The sequence below is a fragment of the Lolium perenne genome, chromosome 7 (genome assembly GCF_019359855.2).
Source record: "Lolium perenne isolate Kyuss_39 chromosome 7, Kyuss_2.0, whole genome shotgun sequence".
NCBI classification, from domain to species: domain Eukaryota; kingdom Viridiplantae; phylum Streptophyta; class Magnoliopsida; order Poales; family Poaceae; genus Lolium; species Lolium perenne.
Genome location: NC_067250.2, coordinates 2,577,545 through 2,594,162, shown reverse-complemented (window position 1 = coordinate 2,594,162; position 16,618 = coordinate 2,577,545). Strand labels below are relative to the sequence as shown.

Here is a 16,618-nt window from a genome sequence, read left to right as displayed (position 1 = left end):
TTGGGGCCAAATTGGAGGGCCTGGCCGCGCTGCCAGATCCTTGGCCGGCTGCTGCCTGGCCGCGGCCGCCGCTCGTCCCTGGCCGCAGTCGCCGCTCTCGTGCCCGGCTGCTGCCTAGCCGCGGCCGCCGCTCTCGTGTCTGGCCGCAGTCGCGCACTCGTCCCTGGCCGATGCATGCTCGTGCCTGGCCGCGACCATCGTGCCGCAGCCGCGCGCTCGTCCCTAGCCGCGGCCGTGTGTGCTCGGCCGCCGCCGCTCGTGCCTGAAGGCGCCGCCAGGTCCTTGGCCGCTGCGCCCGTTACTCACGGGTCCTCCACATTCTATCGCTAATTTTTTTGGTTAGTCGGCCGTTCCCCCACGTCCGGCCAATTTGGTGGAATGAGCTCGTTCCGCATATAAGGGGAATATTCCCTTTCTTGGAACGAGTTGGTTCCATTCCTTTGCCCAACCGAACACAAGAATGGGCTATAAGTACGGGACGGTTCCGTTCCATTCCTCTTCATTCTGGAACCGAACACACCCTTAGACTAGATTGAATTAGAATCAATCGCTCCCCAATAGGCATCAGTTTTCCTTGCCAGCAGCTAAGTTTACCTTCCATAGATTCCTCAGCTTTTTCCCAGGATTTGTTCCTTAAACGTGTTTGATCCACTGGAATTCCTAGATACTTCATTGGTAGGATACCAGAAGCACATGAGAAGATCAAACTATATTGGTCTTTCTTGGCAACTGCATCCCCAAAACAAAACATTTCACTCTTATCATAATTGATCGTCAGACCAGACATCTGTTCAAAAATACAGAGCAGGAATTTTAGATTTTGAGCACTTTGGATATCATCCTCAATGAAGAAGACAGGGTTGAGTATTCGTGATGAGGTAGCGGTCGTTGAGATAATGAGTCTATGGGAACGTTTTGATATAAAACATTTCTGGTGCGTCTTATTTTGCCTCCTTTTTTCCTATGTACAGGCGGATTTCCCTCTTCTTCTATCAATGAAAAAAGCAGGCCCCTGCTGTTCTGGTTATAAAAAAAAATTTGGCCGAAATGTTAGCCTATTTACAGACGGGAAAACATGCTGTCAATGGCACCTGGTTGTCAATCTTACTTACATAGTTGGGATTGATTCAGGTGTACAAGTCTTATGGACAGGTCGCGGAGGCAGCCAAGAGTTTGAGGTGCATGAGGCTCCCACTCGGATCGCAGGACAGGGAGGTGCATGAGGAAAGCTCTAACTCAATCTCGACTACTGCAGCAGCACCTGCAGGGCAGACTGCTGCTGCTTCTGTTGTTGTTTTGGTCGATGCTGCTGCCTCTCTGATTTCCCAGGTCCGAGCCACAAAATTCTACCAGGTTAAATAACATAATCTACAATATTTTTCTTGCAACTGAATCCGATGCTAGCTATTTGTTTTACTACATCATCATCTATTTCCTTTACACGTATGTTCAGTAGTAGTAGTAGCAGACTAGCATCGGACACTCACAATATGTATCAAAATATGTAGCTGCAAAACAAAGTCACAAAGAACACTCACAAAGTCATAATACACTGAAATTCATGGATGCTGCTGTTGCAATGGACCACCCGGCTAGACAAACTAGAACGATCACCATGGCACGATCGCCAGCTTCTGCGCAGCTCAGTGATTCTTATTCACGCTGGTCTCCTCCATTTCCTTCAACCGCGCATCCATCTGCTCCAGATCGCCCTTCACGATCGTCATCCTTGACTCCTGGGCTCTCACGTGCTGTATGGCACGATCCCGCTCTTCCTCCAACTCTTTGTATCCCTCCAACGGGTGATCTGGAGCGTTGAGGAGGTCCAGGAGGTCGTCTACCCGCTTGACCATAAAGGCGACATCCATGCCAAGGAACTCAAATGATGTCAGGGTCTTCTTCCATAGCGTAAGGTCCTCGAGGGAAGAAAGGGAGGAGGCCTTGATGCCCTCCGCGATCTTGGCCGTCTCCACGATCATCGCCTCGATGAACTCGGAGCCTATATTCTTCGGAAGATGCCTGTGGAGGAGTGCCTTCCGCGCGAGGCAGAGCTCGATGTACCTCAAGCGCAGGTCGTCAGGGATCTCGAAGTTCTTCACAAGGCTTTTGATAGAATGGGCAATGGCGCCGTCTATTGCCTCTGCACTCTCTAGGTTGTTGTTGTCATCATCGGATGCTTTGCTGCTGACTCTTGTGACTCTTTGCGCTCCTTCAGTAGAAGTGAAATTTTTCTCTCTTACTATGTGCACCTGAAAACAGTACTCAACAGTTAAATCACCAATAAATATTACCAACAAACAATTAAGGTGAGCACTAATTGTTATGATTCCATTTTGACCTTACCTCTGGCTGAAAGTCACCATTTTTATCTTTCTTCCTCTTGGCAGATTTGGAGACTGCTGGCCTCCTTCTCTTCCTCTGTAACATACACAATCAAAGCAGAACAACTTGCTTTTAGTCTATTTCTTCAGTAAGAATTTTTTTCCGCTCAGCCATCCACAATAAAATGTGTGGCATAGAACAAACTTTGAATAACAATAAAAATATTTAAACCGAAACAATTTTAAATTATTGCGAGCAGGGCCTTACGGTGGGCGTTGGTGGCACAATATCATTATGATTGTGACCCTTAGTAAAGGGGCTGCTTTTTCTGTCAAATAATGCCGGCTTCTGCTCTATCTTGCTCTTGGCAGGCTTGGAACCTGCTAGCCTCGCTCTTCTCTGAATAATAAACAGCCAACCAAAGAGGATCAGTGAAAGCAACATCTGTTTATATATGCGTATAATGTGAAACTGTAAATTTTTGTATCTCTGAAGCACTATGAGTTTACTTTTCTATTTCTTGAGCGGACATGAAGATGTGTATCTTTTGTATTAGAAAAAGAAACTTACATGCCTACTAACAAAAATTATAAGAAACTGGAGGCATGACGAGCTGGAAGCTCTATTTCTTTGTTCTAGTTTTTCTGATATTAGGCATGTCGGCATCACACACACAAATACAAGAATGGAATCAGGACTGCATCTTACTGTATAAAATTTAGTTATCTCTGGTCGTTGATCATAACGAAAGGCTGGACGCCTTTCCTGGGCAGTCTCCTCGCTCTCGGGCCTCACCATCTGCCATAAAACATGAGATCAGTCAGCTGTATATGTGTTTGTACTTGACGTAAATTACGATCGAGATGTGAAAGGAAAACAATGAAGATCTACTGAGACAATATTAAGACATTGCTGAAAGCAATGCTCTGATCGATTCTGAATTGAGTCATCTGACTGAGCTCTAACTAATGTACATATACAAGATAACCAAAGAGACCGGACGCTTACCATCAATGGAGAAAATTCGACTTGGTCAGCATCTTCTTCCGTAGGCTGTTGATGAACAACCATAGCGAGCTTCTCCTGCTCCTTCAATATCCAGTTTTCTTATTATCGCATCGTTAGAAGTTGCAGTGTAGCAACAGACCCCAAAAGGCGCGCGCACACAGCCACACAGGCGCACAGAGACACACATGTATATAGCCTAATAAAGTTAGCTAGGCGATTCATCACTAATGGCACTACAAAGCATATAATTTTCAGTCTGACCGGCAGTTCCACATGGTACGCAAGATTGAAAGAAACAAAGGAGAGAAAATGCCGACACACATTCTCAGTCAGGCGCGTGCTTGTAGTACTACTGACTACTGAAGCGGCGAACCAACATTCTCAGTCAGGAATGTCCAGTAAATCGACAACACATGCGAGTACTCGATCTGAAGTGATGATCTAAGATGTCCGACGCACTAGACCTGTACGGGAGAATCGTTTGATGTTTCGGTTTGAGTAGGATATATACGAGGACATAAATTTTGATAGTCTGTTGGAGTAATATTGGGAGAGTAAACACCTTACTAGACCTTTTTAGTTAGTTTTTTACCAAAACTCTCTTATTTAATGGAAAGAGGCAAATCCAAATCTTCTACCTCCGTTTAAAAAAAAAACTCCGGATGTGAGATCAGAAAGTTCCTGTGGCAGAGGAACGTGAGATCAGATGGTTCAATGGAGGTTGGATCTCACGTACCATCAGCTTGAAGTCGTCGTCGTCGCCGTGCACGGCGTCGTCGAGCAGAGTGAAACTTGGATGTACCACCAATGCCAGCTCCTGCCCCATGCCGGTCCTGGAATCACTTGCCTGCGGCGCCTGTGTCTTGCCCTGAAAATTCATCAAACAGCCAAGACCGAGTAATTGTTATGCTAGTAATTAGATAGATGAAGGGGGTAGGATGGCAGATGAGGAGCGAGGCTAGGGGACTTGCTCCGAGGGGCTCGTCGGTGGCCATGGCTACACGTACTCCTCTTGATGTTTGGTTTGGCCGGCGACTTGGGGTTGTGGGTGGATTCAGATGAGGAAGAAGGTATATGTAGACGGAAGCTGACCGTTGTGCAGGCGTGTGGAGTGATCGACGGGATTGATTTCCAGAATCAAGAGAGGCAGGGAAGGAGCTAGAAATCAGGTGAATTTGTTTCCTCCCTTCTATATACTCGCACGTTGAGTACTGCATGCTCTCCCTCTGGCACACGCACGCACCTCCCCACGCGCACGTAGGTTTAGGTACCCTCCCGCCCCACGCGCACCACAAACACCGCATGCAGTCTCTGCACACGTTCTTGTTTGGAAAATGATTCGTTGCCCCCGGGGGATAAGGCTCTCCCATCCCCCGGGTCCCCAGCCGTCGGATCAACTATTTTTTATGGTTAGATTTGTATGTAGCAAAAAAAATACCTTCTGCAGCAAAAAATCACCCCCGGCAGCAAATGACTGAAGCAAAAAACGGTTCGTTCAGAAAAAGAAAAAATAAAAGGTTGGGCTCGCTGGAGACCTCCCCGGAGACCACGTAGCAAAAAAAATGTGATAATGTAGCAAAGATGAAAATCGTCAAAGACATCGCCGGAGACAACGTAGCAAACATATTATCACGATGTGATGCTAATTTTTTTGCTATAATTGTTTTGTTGTTTTGCTACTTTAATTTAAAAAATTTGCTACGAGCTCTCCGGCGAGGTCTCCGGCGAGCTCAGTCTTTTTATTTGATTTCGTAACTGAACCTTTTTTGCTACAATGTAGCAAAAGCGGGTTATGTTTTTGCTGCCGGGAGGTATTTTTTGCTACATTCAGTAGAAGCAGATCTAACCGTTCAAGATAGCCGATCTGACGGCTGGCGACCCGGGGGCTGGGAAATCAGATCCCCCGAGGGACGCCCAGCAGTTCCCTTCTTGTTTTGGTAACGAAAACTACTGCAAAAATCGTAAAGAGGGTCCAACGTAGTCAATCGAAATATCAAGTGAGATGGAAAAGCAGGCCGTAGTACGAGAATCTGCACGAGCTCACCGCTAGCGAATATACCTAGGATAGGACAGGAATGAAAACGGGGCAAAACGGCCCTTCGAAAAACGGATCGAGCAAAAACGCACAAAACTGAGTGATGCTACATTTTCATAATTTTTTTTGTGAAAGCACAAACGAATATAGAAGCATCGAAAACAAATACGGAAATATATACTGTCGGAAACATAACACAAGCAGGCCGTTTCTTCATCAGAAAACATTGCTCCGTTTCCATTTTACCCAAAAAGATTTTTTTTTTGCGAAGGAAAGTAAGCTACTAACTAAGAGTAACATTACAATCCATACGGATGATTTCCTCAACTTCTTCAGGCAGGCTGCTGAGCCATAGCTGAGTCCGTTTTGATTCCCTGCCAATCTTTGCGAGGGTGTGGCTGACTACATTTTGACTCCTGTCAATGTGCCGGACATCAACCCTTCTTTCCGTTACGGCTTCATGTATACTTCTAACCAGATGCACAAGGATAGAGCCACTTTGTCCTGGTTCCCGAATCTCATTGACCGCAGTTAAACAGTCCGTCTCCAAATCAAACGGTTTGTTAGCCCAGCAAAGTGCAAGTCTCATGCCCTCATCACAAGCGGCCAATTCAGCTTCTAGCGACGAGGTGCAAGATGGCATGTATCGGCACGCAGCAAAGACGACAGCTCCCTCTTCGTCCCGAAGGATCATGCCTACTCCACCTTCTCCAGTTTGCATGACATAGCTCCCATCGACATTCAGTTTGAGCCGGCCCCTTGGCGGTCTTACCCATTGTTTCACCTCCACTTTGTCATGTTTCAATGGTTCCCTCAGGTATCTTCCAGAGTATGAGACAACTTGCTTTCCTTTGCAAGGATCCGCCTGTGGGTGATGTTTCAGGAAGAGCAGTGTGTCCACATAACTTTGACACTTCAGTTGGAGGTGCAGGTTTGTTGTGGGTCAATTCATTATGGACATGCCATACTCTCCAAAGGACCATCATAACCATCAGTCTCTGAATATTATTGAGCTTTGCCAGCAAAGGTAAGACCCAATCACGGCCAGTGTGCTCTAATAACTTTTCATTTGGCAGGTCCCAGCACTCTCGCATCTTATTCCACAAGTTTCTGGCCGGTGGGCAAGTGATCAGTGCATGGAATGTGTCCTCCTCCTCTGTACCACAGATCGTGCATATGCCCAGGGTGTCCATTTTCCGTTTCCTGAAGTTCTGTTGAGTTGGCAAACCATTCCTGGCCAGCTTCCAGGTAAATGTTTTAACCTTTGGTGGCGCCGAGCTGTCCCATATCAGTTCCCATTCTTTGTTGATCCCCTCGGGTCTTACACTTGTTGCTTGCATATTCATCTCTCTCTCTTTGTGCTCCATCCCCATGGCATATGCACTCTTAACAGAGAATTGTCCCTTCTGGTCCGGTTGCCAAGCCAGAAAATCAGCATCATTCCGTCTTGAAGTTCTAATTTTCAGAATTGCTTCAATATCAATAGGGTAAAAATGCTGATGTAGCAATTGTTCATTCCAAGTTCCATCAGGGTTCAGTAGTTCAGAGACCCATTTGAGGCGACATCTTCTTCTGGGTGTTATGGCTTTGAAATAGTCATTTCTAGGTATCCAAGGGTCTCTCCATATGTGAACTGATGCACCATTTCCAATTCTCCAGATTACACCGTTTTTAAGAAGTTCTAATCCATATTCAATGGCCTGCCATGTGGAGGAGGCATTCCCAGAGAACACAGTGTCAGCGAGATTTCCATGTGGGTAATACTTTGCTTTCAGTACCTGAGCACAAAGAGACTCTGGATGTTGTAGCAGCCGCCATGCTTGTCTGGCCAACAGTGCCTGGTTGAACATTCGCATGACCTTAAATCCTATTCCGCCTTTATTTTTTGGCCTGAGCATAATGTCCCAGGAGACCCAGTGCATCTTCCGTTTCCCATTTTCCACTCCCCACCAGAAATCTCTTATCAGCCTTGTTAGATCATCACAGAGCCCAAGCGGTAATTTATAGACGCCCATCACATAGGTGGTTAGGGATTGGGCCACAGCTTTGATGAACACCTCTTTGCCCCCTTGCGCCATCTGATGCTCAATTTGCATGATTCGCTTGGCGAGCTTCCCTTGCAGACTCTGGAATTTCCCTTTTGACATTCGCCCTTCAGGTGTTGGAAGTCCCAGATATTTTGTTTCAAAATTTTCCACCACCACCTGTAGAATGCTCTTCACCTCTTCCTTTATCCCATCAGCACACCTCGCACCAAAGAGTATAGAGCATTTATTTGGGTTGATAAGCTGACCTGTGCTTTGCCCATATTGCCTCAACACATGCACCACACGTTTAGCTTCTACAGGGTCAGCCTTGAAAAAAAGTAAGCTATCGTCCGCAAAAAGGAGGTGGGAAATCCCTGGCGCTCGTCGACAAATCTTTACTGGCGATAATCTATTTTCCTGAACTTCCTTGTTCAATAACATAGATAGCCCATCAGCGATAAACAAAAACAGAAAGGGGGATAGGGGATCACCTTGTCGTAAGCCACGAGAAGGCAAGAAAGATTCTAAGACAGTTCCATTTAATTTCACAGAATATCTCATTGTGGTCACACATTCCATTATCCAGTTGATCCACTTGTGAGAGAAACCCATCCTTTCCATCGATCTTCTTAGATACCCCCAATCAACCCTATCATAGGCTTTTGATAAGTCCAGCTTATAAGCGCAGAAGTTTTTGTCATCATCCTTATTTTGCTCTATGAAATGCAAGCATTCAAATGCTATCAGAGCATTATCAGTAATTAGTCGCCCAGGCACAAACGCACTCTGATTTGGAGTTACAAGTTCACCCAGATACGGCCTCACTCTGTTCACTAAGCATTTTGCCACAATCTTGTACAGCACCGTGCATAAGCTAATTGGACGAAATTCTTTTAATTCTAAAGGATGATCCACTTTCGGAATTAGAACTATTGTTGCATCATTTACCTCATCCGGCATCTTCCCAGTTTCAAAAAACTTTCGCACTGCCTCAACTACTTGTGTTTTGAGAGTTCCCCAATTGCGCTGGTAAAAACGTGCAGGAAATCCATCTGGCCCAGGCGCCTTGAGCGGTCCATTTTGAAATAATGCATCAGATATTTCCTTCTCGGTAAATTCCTTCGTGAGATTCTCATTCATATCCTCTGTGACCTTTTGCTCGATTAACTGGCCAACTGCATCATCATTCAAAGAAGGGTCCCTAGTAAACAATTCTTTAAAGAAGCTTGTGGTCATATGTTCCATATCAGACGGGTTTTCTTTCCAAACTCCATTAGCATCTTTTAAGCCTTTCACTTTGTTCTTCCTAGCACGCCAAACTGCCTTTTGATGGAAGAACCTAGTGTTGCGATCACCTTCCTTTAACCATGAGATCCTAGACCGCTGAAGTCAACGCATTTCCTCTCTGTATAAGAGTTCATCTATATGGTCTGATATCAGCCGAATCTCATCTATGTCAGCCCCAATCAACAGAAGTTGTTCTAGTTTCTTCCTACTTTTATCTAAGTCCCTGAGAACATTTCCAAACTTTCTTTTGCTCCAGCCTTGCAACCGGGACATTACCTCCTTGAGTTTCATCATAATACCTGTTAAGTCATGTTGCTGATTGTTCTCCTGCCAAGCCTGCTGAATGACTTCATTTAATTCTCCGGCCCTCTCCCAGAAGATTTCATATTGTTTACATGGTTTCCGTCTTGGTAGCCTTTGCTCCTGTTTCATATTAACAACAATAACAACATGGTCAGAGCAAGGGGTTACAATATGTTTGACCTCATAATCAGAATACAGGTTCCTCCAATTATTATCCGCAACAGACCTGTCTAATCCCACTTTCACGTTTCTATTCCCCTGTCTCTTGTTATCATAGGTAAAAGGCACACCCATGAAGCCAAGATCAACCAAACCGCAAATTTGGAGAGTGTTCCGAAATGCAGCCATTTGATTTTCATTCCTTGGTGACAAGGTATCAACTTGTCAATGCCTATGGATTGTAGGCTAGGGTTTAGTTGGAAGTAGAGGGTAAGTAGATCTCGAAGGTTTCAGCCGAAAAGTACTCGACGATTATGAAAACTAGGGTTTGCAGACAATGATTCGATTGATTCTTCGTCCCTCGACTCCCCCTTTATATAGGAGGTGGAGCCGAGGGATTCGTGCTATACAAGTTTACAGAGTCCGGGACGGTTTCTAACTCATCCCGCCAGATTACAAATAACACTTCCTATTACAACTCTATCTTTTCCTTAAATACATCTTGGGCTCTCGAATCTTCTTATTCTTCGGGTAGTGGGCCTTCAGTAAACCCCGGGTACTATATTCGGCAGGCCCATTTGGGATGCCTATGTCAGTAGCCCCCGAGATTTTGCTTGAATCGTAGAGTCAGGGAAAATCTCCACTGTTTATTTTTACTCGAAAGCTTTAACTTTTTATATTTCTTCACATAAAATTCTATATTGTACAGGGATACTGGTAGTTGGGGCTAGTTCATCTGACGGATCAGGTACTAGTTAACTGCTCTAGTGGCAATCCGCAAAAACCTACTTCAAAATCACGTCCCCGGACATGATCTCGGGATACTGGTGTAAACGTCGACAGGTGCCGCTTAAGGTCTTACCATTCTGTCGAGTCCCAGTCAAATTTATCGGGTACCTAACGCGTCCGTTAGGATTTTTCTTCGTATCTGTTGATACGGATAAAAGTAGCAGAGCGCAGTCTTTGGCGATGCCACGCCCAGCAGAACGGATCTGGGGTCTTACCTTCGCAAATTTGCGGCATTCAGAAATTGATCGCAACTTCGGCGTTCTGAGAATATATTGTCGAGTGCTTTTCCGGCTGTTGGAATGGCACATTTTATCGAGTCAAATATGACATATTGTTCTCCCGATGGGAGTATATGTAGAGTTAATTATAACTCGAAATATACTCTCTTGCTTTTCTATTTTTCCTTTGTTAATTTCATCGGGCACGCGAACAGCGTTCCCGATGGGAGTAGCCCCCGAGGCTACAACCAAGAACTTGTGCTTGGTTGTAGGCTCAACATTTTAGTCCACCTTGTCGCTATATTGTCATTATTTCCCAATATGATCTCTTTCTTCTTCTTCTTCTTCTTTATTTTTTTTTTAATCCCTCGGGTGCGCGAACAGCGCTCCCGATGGGAGTAGCCCCCGAGGCTACAGCCAAGGACTTGTGCTTGGTTGTAGGCTCCCGCAATTTCTATATTGCCATACTCGAACTTTTACTTTCTGTCGAAGTAGCCCCCGAGCATTTGGGCAAAAACTTGTTTTTGATCAAAGGCTCCCGAAGTATTGAATAATTCTTCCTGTCGCCAATCTTCTTTTATTTTTCTTGTCGACATGCTTCCCTTAATCTAATTTACTTCATCCTTCTCGAATAGTCGTGATTTTCCTGCCCTGTGGGTCCATTGCTTCCACCTCGTTGACACGTCGTGCAAGTGGGGGACACACGTCCTCCGCTTTTTCTGGCGCACGTACGGTAACGCCTATCTCAGTAAAAATACTTTTTTGCCCTTGTATCTAGAAGATCTATTCTCACCACACGATTTCTTCATCCAACGGCACACTACTTCACCCAATTCTTATATAAACCTTTCTTCAACCTCCGTTCATCCCCTCGCTTGCGCCGCTCATCTGTTCCTCTTCGCAAAACTTCCCCTGCGCCCAACTCTCTCTGATCTTCCGCACGCTCATACATTGCTTTGCCCATTGCCGTTGATGCCACCGCGCACGCGTCTGACTCGCCACAGCACTCCGGAATCGAAGATGGCCGCCGAGGATCTTGAGTGGGAGAGATCCAAAATCTCCAACCAAGACACCAACATGCTGAAGAGGCTCGGCCTCATGAAGAAGGAGGACGCCATCCACTTTCCCAGCGAAGAAAGCTACCCCAAGCCTCCAATGGAGTATCGGGTTAGTTTTGTTGATCACCTGATCCGCGGCCTTTCGACCCCCATCCATGATTTCCTCCGCGGCCTTCTTTTCGTTTATGGGATTCAACTGCACCAGTTGACCCCTAATTCCATCCTTCACATTTCTATTTTCATCACGCTCTGCGAATGCTTCCTCGGAATCCCTCCCAATTGGGCTCTGTGGAAACTCATTTTCTGCCTCCGCCGCAATGGCTCCCACAACGTCACTTATAACATAGGTGGCGTTGTTATCTGTGTTCGTACTGATGTCGACTATTTCGACGTCAAGTTTCCTGATTCTGTCCAAGGATGGCGCAAAAAGTGGCTCTACATTCACGAAGAAAGCGCCAACTCCGTTGAACACAACATAATCCCTTTCGACGGAAGTGCCAGAATTCAGCGCCGCCGTTCCTGGGATGCCGAAGCTTCCGAGGATGAGAAAAAGGCGACAGAGGCACTCATGTCTCGCATTCGTCAGCTTCAAAACACTCGAGGCAAGGAGCTGTCTGGTGTTCAAATCACTGCCTACTTCCTTAGGATTAGAGTGCAGCCTCTTCAGGCTCGCAAAAATCCCCTTTGGACGTACTCTGGTAAAAATGACGCCAACAGAATCTCCGGTGATCTCTCCACCAAGGACTTGGAGAAGTTGGTTCGGAGACTTTCTCGCCTAGGCAAGGACCCAGTTCCTTCCTCTTGTCGCGTGGAACCGTACAGCTCCACCAATCCACTCCCCGAGGTATTTTGTCTTCCCGAGTTTTTATCCTGTTTCGCACTTTCTCTGCATCTCATTGTATTGTCATCTCTTTAATTTTCCTTTTGTCGCTATTTTTACAGAACCATCCTACTATGACTTCCCTTCCTCCTCTTCCTGAGGGTGGAGAAGTCGAAGAACAGGCCATCGTTGCCGAATATACTCAAGGTTCTTCTGTTCCTAAAAGTGAAGTCGCGGGTTCCCACAAATCTGCGGCTTCTCATGACAAAGAAATTGAGTCTGAAGCCAGTGAATCGACGCAATCCCTTCCTCCTGCTGTTTCTCCAAGGAACAAAAGGAAAAGGAATGATGCCGAGGATTCTGGCACCTCTAAGGCTGAAGAAGTTGTTCCTTCTCATCCGAAGGCAGCTTATGATCCTTATGTTGAATCCCTTGTCAGCTCGTAAGTCGTCTTTATTTCTCCCTATTTTTGTACTCGAAATATTTATCTTGTCTTGCTTTTTATGCTGCCGATTTTTTGGTCAACAGTGATGAGGAAGAAGAAGTACCAACTACTGACGTGGCTCCTCGGACAAGCACGTCGCGTACTGTACTTGCCTCAGACACGCTAGTTGAAGGGGAAGAAACGTCGCCTCCTCAACAAAACGTCGTCACCACTACTCCACCGTCAAGCCCCCTTGCTCCTTCACCAAAAAGGACAAGGGTGGAAAAGATTGTTGAACCTGCCCCTCAGTTGGGCAGTTCGTCGACTCTGCTCCTAGATGATGTAAGCTTGTCGACATCTATATTTATTTTTTTTTTTTTTGTTTTTCCACACCTTTTCTCTTTTTCATGCCGATGTTTCTCTTGCTGTGTTCACATTGAACAGCCTTTGATCAAGGATCTTCTCCGCATCGGTTCCCAATTTATTGGGTACCGTGAATATGCTAATAGAGCCGAAGGTAACGACTTTGATACTTGCTGTTTGTCCTTGATTTTTTACTCCTATTGCTTGTCGCGATTTTTGATCTTTCTTCTCTCTCTTTTCCGTATCTCGACAGAGAAACTTGCAGAGGCCAACGAACGCGCCGACGCACTTGCTCGAAAACTTGAGCAAAGTGAGGCGGCCCGCAAGAAAACCGACCTCGCTGCTAGCAAAGCCAAGGCCGAAGCTGATGAAGCCAAGGCGAAAGCTGCTGGTGTCGAGGAATTGCAGAAAAAACTTGAGGATGCTACAGCTGCCTTAGATGAGCACAAAGCTGCGCAAGCTTCTCGTGAAGAAGGAATCCTCAAGCGCCTGAAAACTCAGAGTCGCCGCACTTTCAGTAAGTTTGCTGATCCCCTCTATTTTTATGAGAATCGTTGTTTCTTGTCTTTTCACTAATGCTTTGTTTCCTTGACAGCCCAAACAAACCAGGATTTTGATCTGACGAATCCTGTCAATGACCCTGTCCTTGACGCACTTTCCTATCTGGAGCTTCATGGGTCCGAGATTCGTGAAGGTGTGTCGAATGCTAGCGCCGTGTTGTCGGCATTGTTCCCCTACTTCTTCCCGAAGAAAGAGGAGCCTGCGACTTTCCTCAACCTTGCCAAGATGTTCAATACACCGGAAGACCTTGGACTGAAGATGCGCCAAGAAAATATGAAGGTTGCCGTTGAGAACACTGTCGCGTTGGTTGCTGACAGTCGACAGACTATTGACTGGATGAAAGTTGGCGACACCGAGCAAATAGAGCAGTCAAGGTGGAAGTCGCTGATTAAGGCGGCCAAGCCCAACACAAAGAAGATCTTGGCCTATCTCGGGATTAAGCCATCGTCGACTCCTAGCTCGTCAAGGCCGGAGGTCTAGTTGCATGCCTCTGTTTTTCTTTCTGTTTCTTTTGCTCTTGTCGCCAAAGTAATCATTTGGCGACACGTATTTCCTTAGCTCCACTGTAATGCCCTTGTAATTATTCCGAGAGATTAATGAAAAAACTATCTTTGCTTGTCGTTTGATGTTGTCCTGTTTAAATTTCAGTTGATATTTGATAACTATACTCCAACTTCCGCTCCTTCCAATGTTTCGCCTTCTTCTTCTCGCGCGAGGAGAGCTTTTTCGATATCGCACTGTCGACGATACCTTGTCGCAAGAACTGGACGAACTTCGACAACAACTTCAGTATGCGAAGAAGCAAACACTTATGATGATGGAGCAATCTCGTAAGTCATCTGAAGCCGAAAAAATTGCTCTCCAGCAAGCTCGCGAGGCCGTGGCTGCTAAGGAAATTGCTGCTTCCGAGGCTGAAAAAGCGACTACTCGAGAAAATTTCAAGCTCGAATTAATGAATGAAGCCAGTGCAGATATGTCGGGTATGCCTGTTTCATCCTCTGATATCTTTCATCTTCATGCTATTGTCTCTTAAAGGTTTCCATTTCTTTGTTTTGATAGGTGCCTTTACTGATGCTGCTGCCGAGGAAGAGAGGGTAAATGCTAGGACAAACCTCCTTGTTAATCTTTCCCTGGACCATGGTTCTTTGTTTTGGGCTACCCCAGAGAGGACCCGCCAAATTGTCAGATTTCAAGATCGCACCTCTCAAACTCGCGACTTCCTTGACTTCTGTACCAAGACCTTGTCCATGGTTTACAACTCCATGTTTCCTCGGAACGTCCAACCAAAAACTCTTCCTGAATTGATGGAAAGGTTCAAGGATGCTCGCAGTATCCACGATTTTGTCAAAGCTCAACTGGTAGCTGGCGCCAGATTTGCTCTTATTATGCTCCAGATCTGCCACTCGAATCTTGACCTTACCCAGGTTGTCGCGAAAGTTCATCAAAAGGTAAAACGTCGAAGAGTTGGTGTTGACAGGATTAACACGAAGGTTACGCCTATAGCCGAAGAAATGATTGAAGACCTTCTTCGGATGGACGCCGACTTTTTTGCCGATGGCCATTATGCCGATTTTCTTGGTGCTGCTCCTGAAGAAAACAGAGTTACTCTTGATGACATATTGAATCAAGACTAGTTGTTTTCCTCTTGTAGATATTTCTTCTTTGTAATCCATGACTATATTGTAAAGCAATCATTATATTTTTCTGTTTGTCTAGCCCCCGAGTGTTTTGGTGACTCTTTACTGTATTTGTATATTTGCGAGGTTTTGAACCAAGGCATTTATATATTTACGGCGAATATGAGCCCCCGAGCTTTTTATTGAGTACTATTTTGTATTTTTATTGACTCACGAGGTATTTGAATACCAAGGCAAGGCTTTTCTGTTGTCGATGAACTATATTGAAATTCGTCGGAGCAAAGACTTTGATCATGTCGATAAAGAAGAAAAGTTATATTGTCACTATCTTTATTATATTGCAGCACCGCGAGCCCGCCTCATTAAAAACCTTCTCCGGCCCCACTCGGTGCCCCGAAAAAGGAAAAGAGTGCGTCTGAAAACTCGCGGGCGTTTCAGTACATTGAAGTTTTACAAGGACTATATTTCGACTCTAAGCGTAGAAACGCCTAAGTTGCGCCACGTTCCAGGGGTTTGTCTCCTCCACCCCTGTCTTCTTGTCCTTTATCCTGTATGCTCCTCCTCCGATTACTTCCGTAACAATGTAAGGGCCAAGCCATGGTGACTCGAGTTTTTCATGACTTTTTTGCGTGAGCCGAAGAACTAGGTCTCCCACCTGAAAAGATCTTGGCCGCAAACGTCGACTGTGGTAATTCTTCAAGTCCTGTTGATATTTGGTTACCCGAGATAATACTTCATCTCGAGCCTCATCAAGTGCGTCGACGTCGTCTTCTAGCGCTCTTCTCGACGTTTCTTCATCATATTCAGCGACACGTGGAGAGTTGTGCTCTATCTCGATTCGTAGTACTGCCTCTGCTCCGTGAACCAGGAAAAACGGAGTTTCCTGCGTTGCTGTGTTTGGTGTTGTTCGGATGCTCCACAACACGCTTGGTAGTTCTTCTGGCCAGGTATGTCGAGCTTTTTCCAGTGGTCCTAACAAGCGCTTCTTGATGCCATTGCAGATGATGCCATTGGCTTTCTCGACTTGCCCATTGGTTTGAGGATGTGCAACTGACGCAAAGTTCAGCTTGATACCCACCTCTTCGCAATAATCTTTGAATTCATGGGATGTGAAGTTACTGCCGTTGTCTGTGATGATGCTGTGAGGCACTCCAAATCTGAAGACGAGGCCTTTTACGAATTTTACTGCGGATGCTCCATCTGGTGAATTTATCGGCTTCGCTTCTATCCACTTTGTAAACTTATCGACAGCTACTAGCATGTACTCCTTTCCTCCTGGCCAGGATTTGTGTAATTTACCCACCATATCAAGTCCCCATTGAGCAAAGGGCCATGACAATGGTATTGGTGCTAGCTCTGCTGCTGGAGAGTGAGGTTTTGCGGCAAACCTTTGACACGCGTCGCAAGTTCTTACTATGTCCTTGGCGTCCTCGATTGCTGTCAACCAGTAGAATCCTGCCCGAAAAACCTTGGCTGCGATAGCTCGACTACTTGCGTGGTGGCCACATATTCCTTCGTGTACATCCTTCAAAATTATTCTTCCTTCTTCGGGTGTGACGCATCTTTGCAAGACGCCTGAAATACTTCGCTTATGCAATTCTCCCTTG

General features: G+C 45.8%; 2 protein-coding genes across 2 annotated transcripts; one reads left to right on the top strand and one right to left on the bottom strand.

The window, feature by feature from the left end:
• Window positions 1–1,334: 1,334 nt before the first annotated feature.
• LOC127313882 (B3 domain-containing protein Os01g0234100) lies at window positions 1,335–4,536 on the bottom strand. The gene is made up of 6 exons (XM_051344363.2): window positions 4,067–4,536; window positions 3,331–3,411; window positions 3,031–3,120; window positions 2,590–2,721; window positions 2,344–2,418; window positions 1,335–2,249 (listed from the first exon to the last, which is right to left on the bottom strand). The coding sequence occupies exons 1-6, from the start codon at window positions 4,208–4,210 to the stop codon at window positions 1,644–1,646; spliced, it is 1,128 nt and encodes a 375-aa protein (XP_051200323.1). The 5' UTR covers window positions 4,211–4,536; the 3' UTR covers window positions 1,335–1,643.
• Window positions 4,537–9,320: 4,784 nt separating this feature from the next.
• Window positions 9,321–13,933, top strand: LOC139833128 (uncharacterized). Its single transcript, XM_071823299.1, has 3 exons — window positions 9,321–9,355; window positions 13,125–13,330; window positions 13,409–13,933. The coding sequence occupies exons 1-3, from the start codon at window positions 9,321–9,323 to the stop codon at window positions 13,852–13,854; spliced, it is 687 nt and encodes a 228-aa protein (XP_071679400.1). The 3' UTR covers window positions 13,855–13,933.
• The last annotated feature ends 2,685 nt before the right edge of the window (window positions 13,934–16,618 follow it).

Bases quoted from the DNA above. Each gene is read 5' to 3' on its own strand.
- LOC139833128 (XM_071823299.1), top strand. From the start codon at position 9,321: ATGCAGCCATTTGATTTTCATTCCTTGGTGACAAG. The intron at 9,356-13,124 runs GTATCAACTTGT...ACTTGAGCAAAG, and splicing joins TTTCATTCCTTGGTGACAAG to TGAGGCGGCCCGCAAGAAAA. The intron at 13,331-13,408 runs GTAAGTTTGCTG...TTTCCTTGACAG, and splicing joins TCAGAGTCGCCGCACTTTCA to CCCAAACAAACCAGGATTTT.
- LOC127313882 (XM_051344363.2), bottom strand. From the start codon at position 4,210: ATGAATTTTCAGGGCAAGACACAGGCGCCGCAGGCAAGTGATTCCAGG. The intron at 3,412-4,066 runs GTACGTGAGATC...TGGATATTGAAG, and splicing joins ACGACGACTTCAAGCTGATG to GAGCAGGAGAAGCTCGCTAT. The intron at 2,722-3,030 runs GTAAGATGCAGT...TTTATTATTCAG, and splicing joins AGATAACTAAATTTTATACA to AGAAGAGCGAGGCTAGCAGG.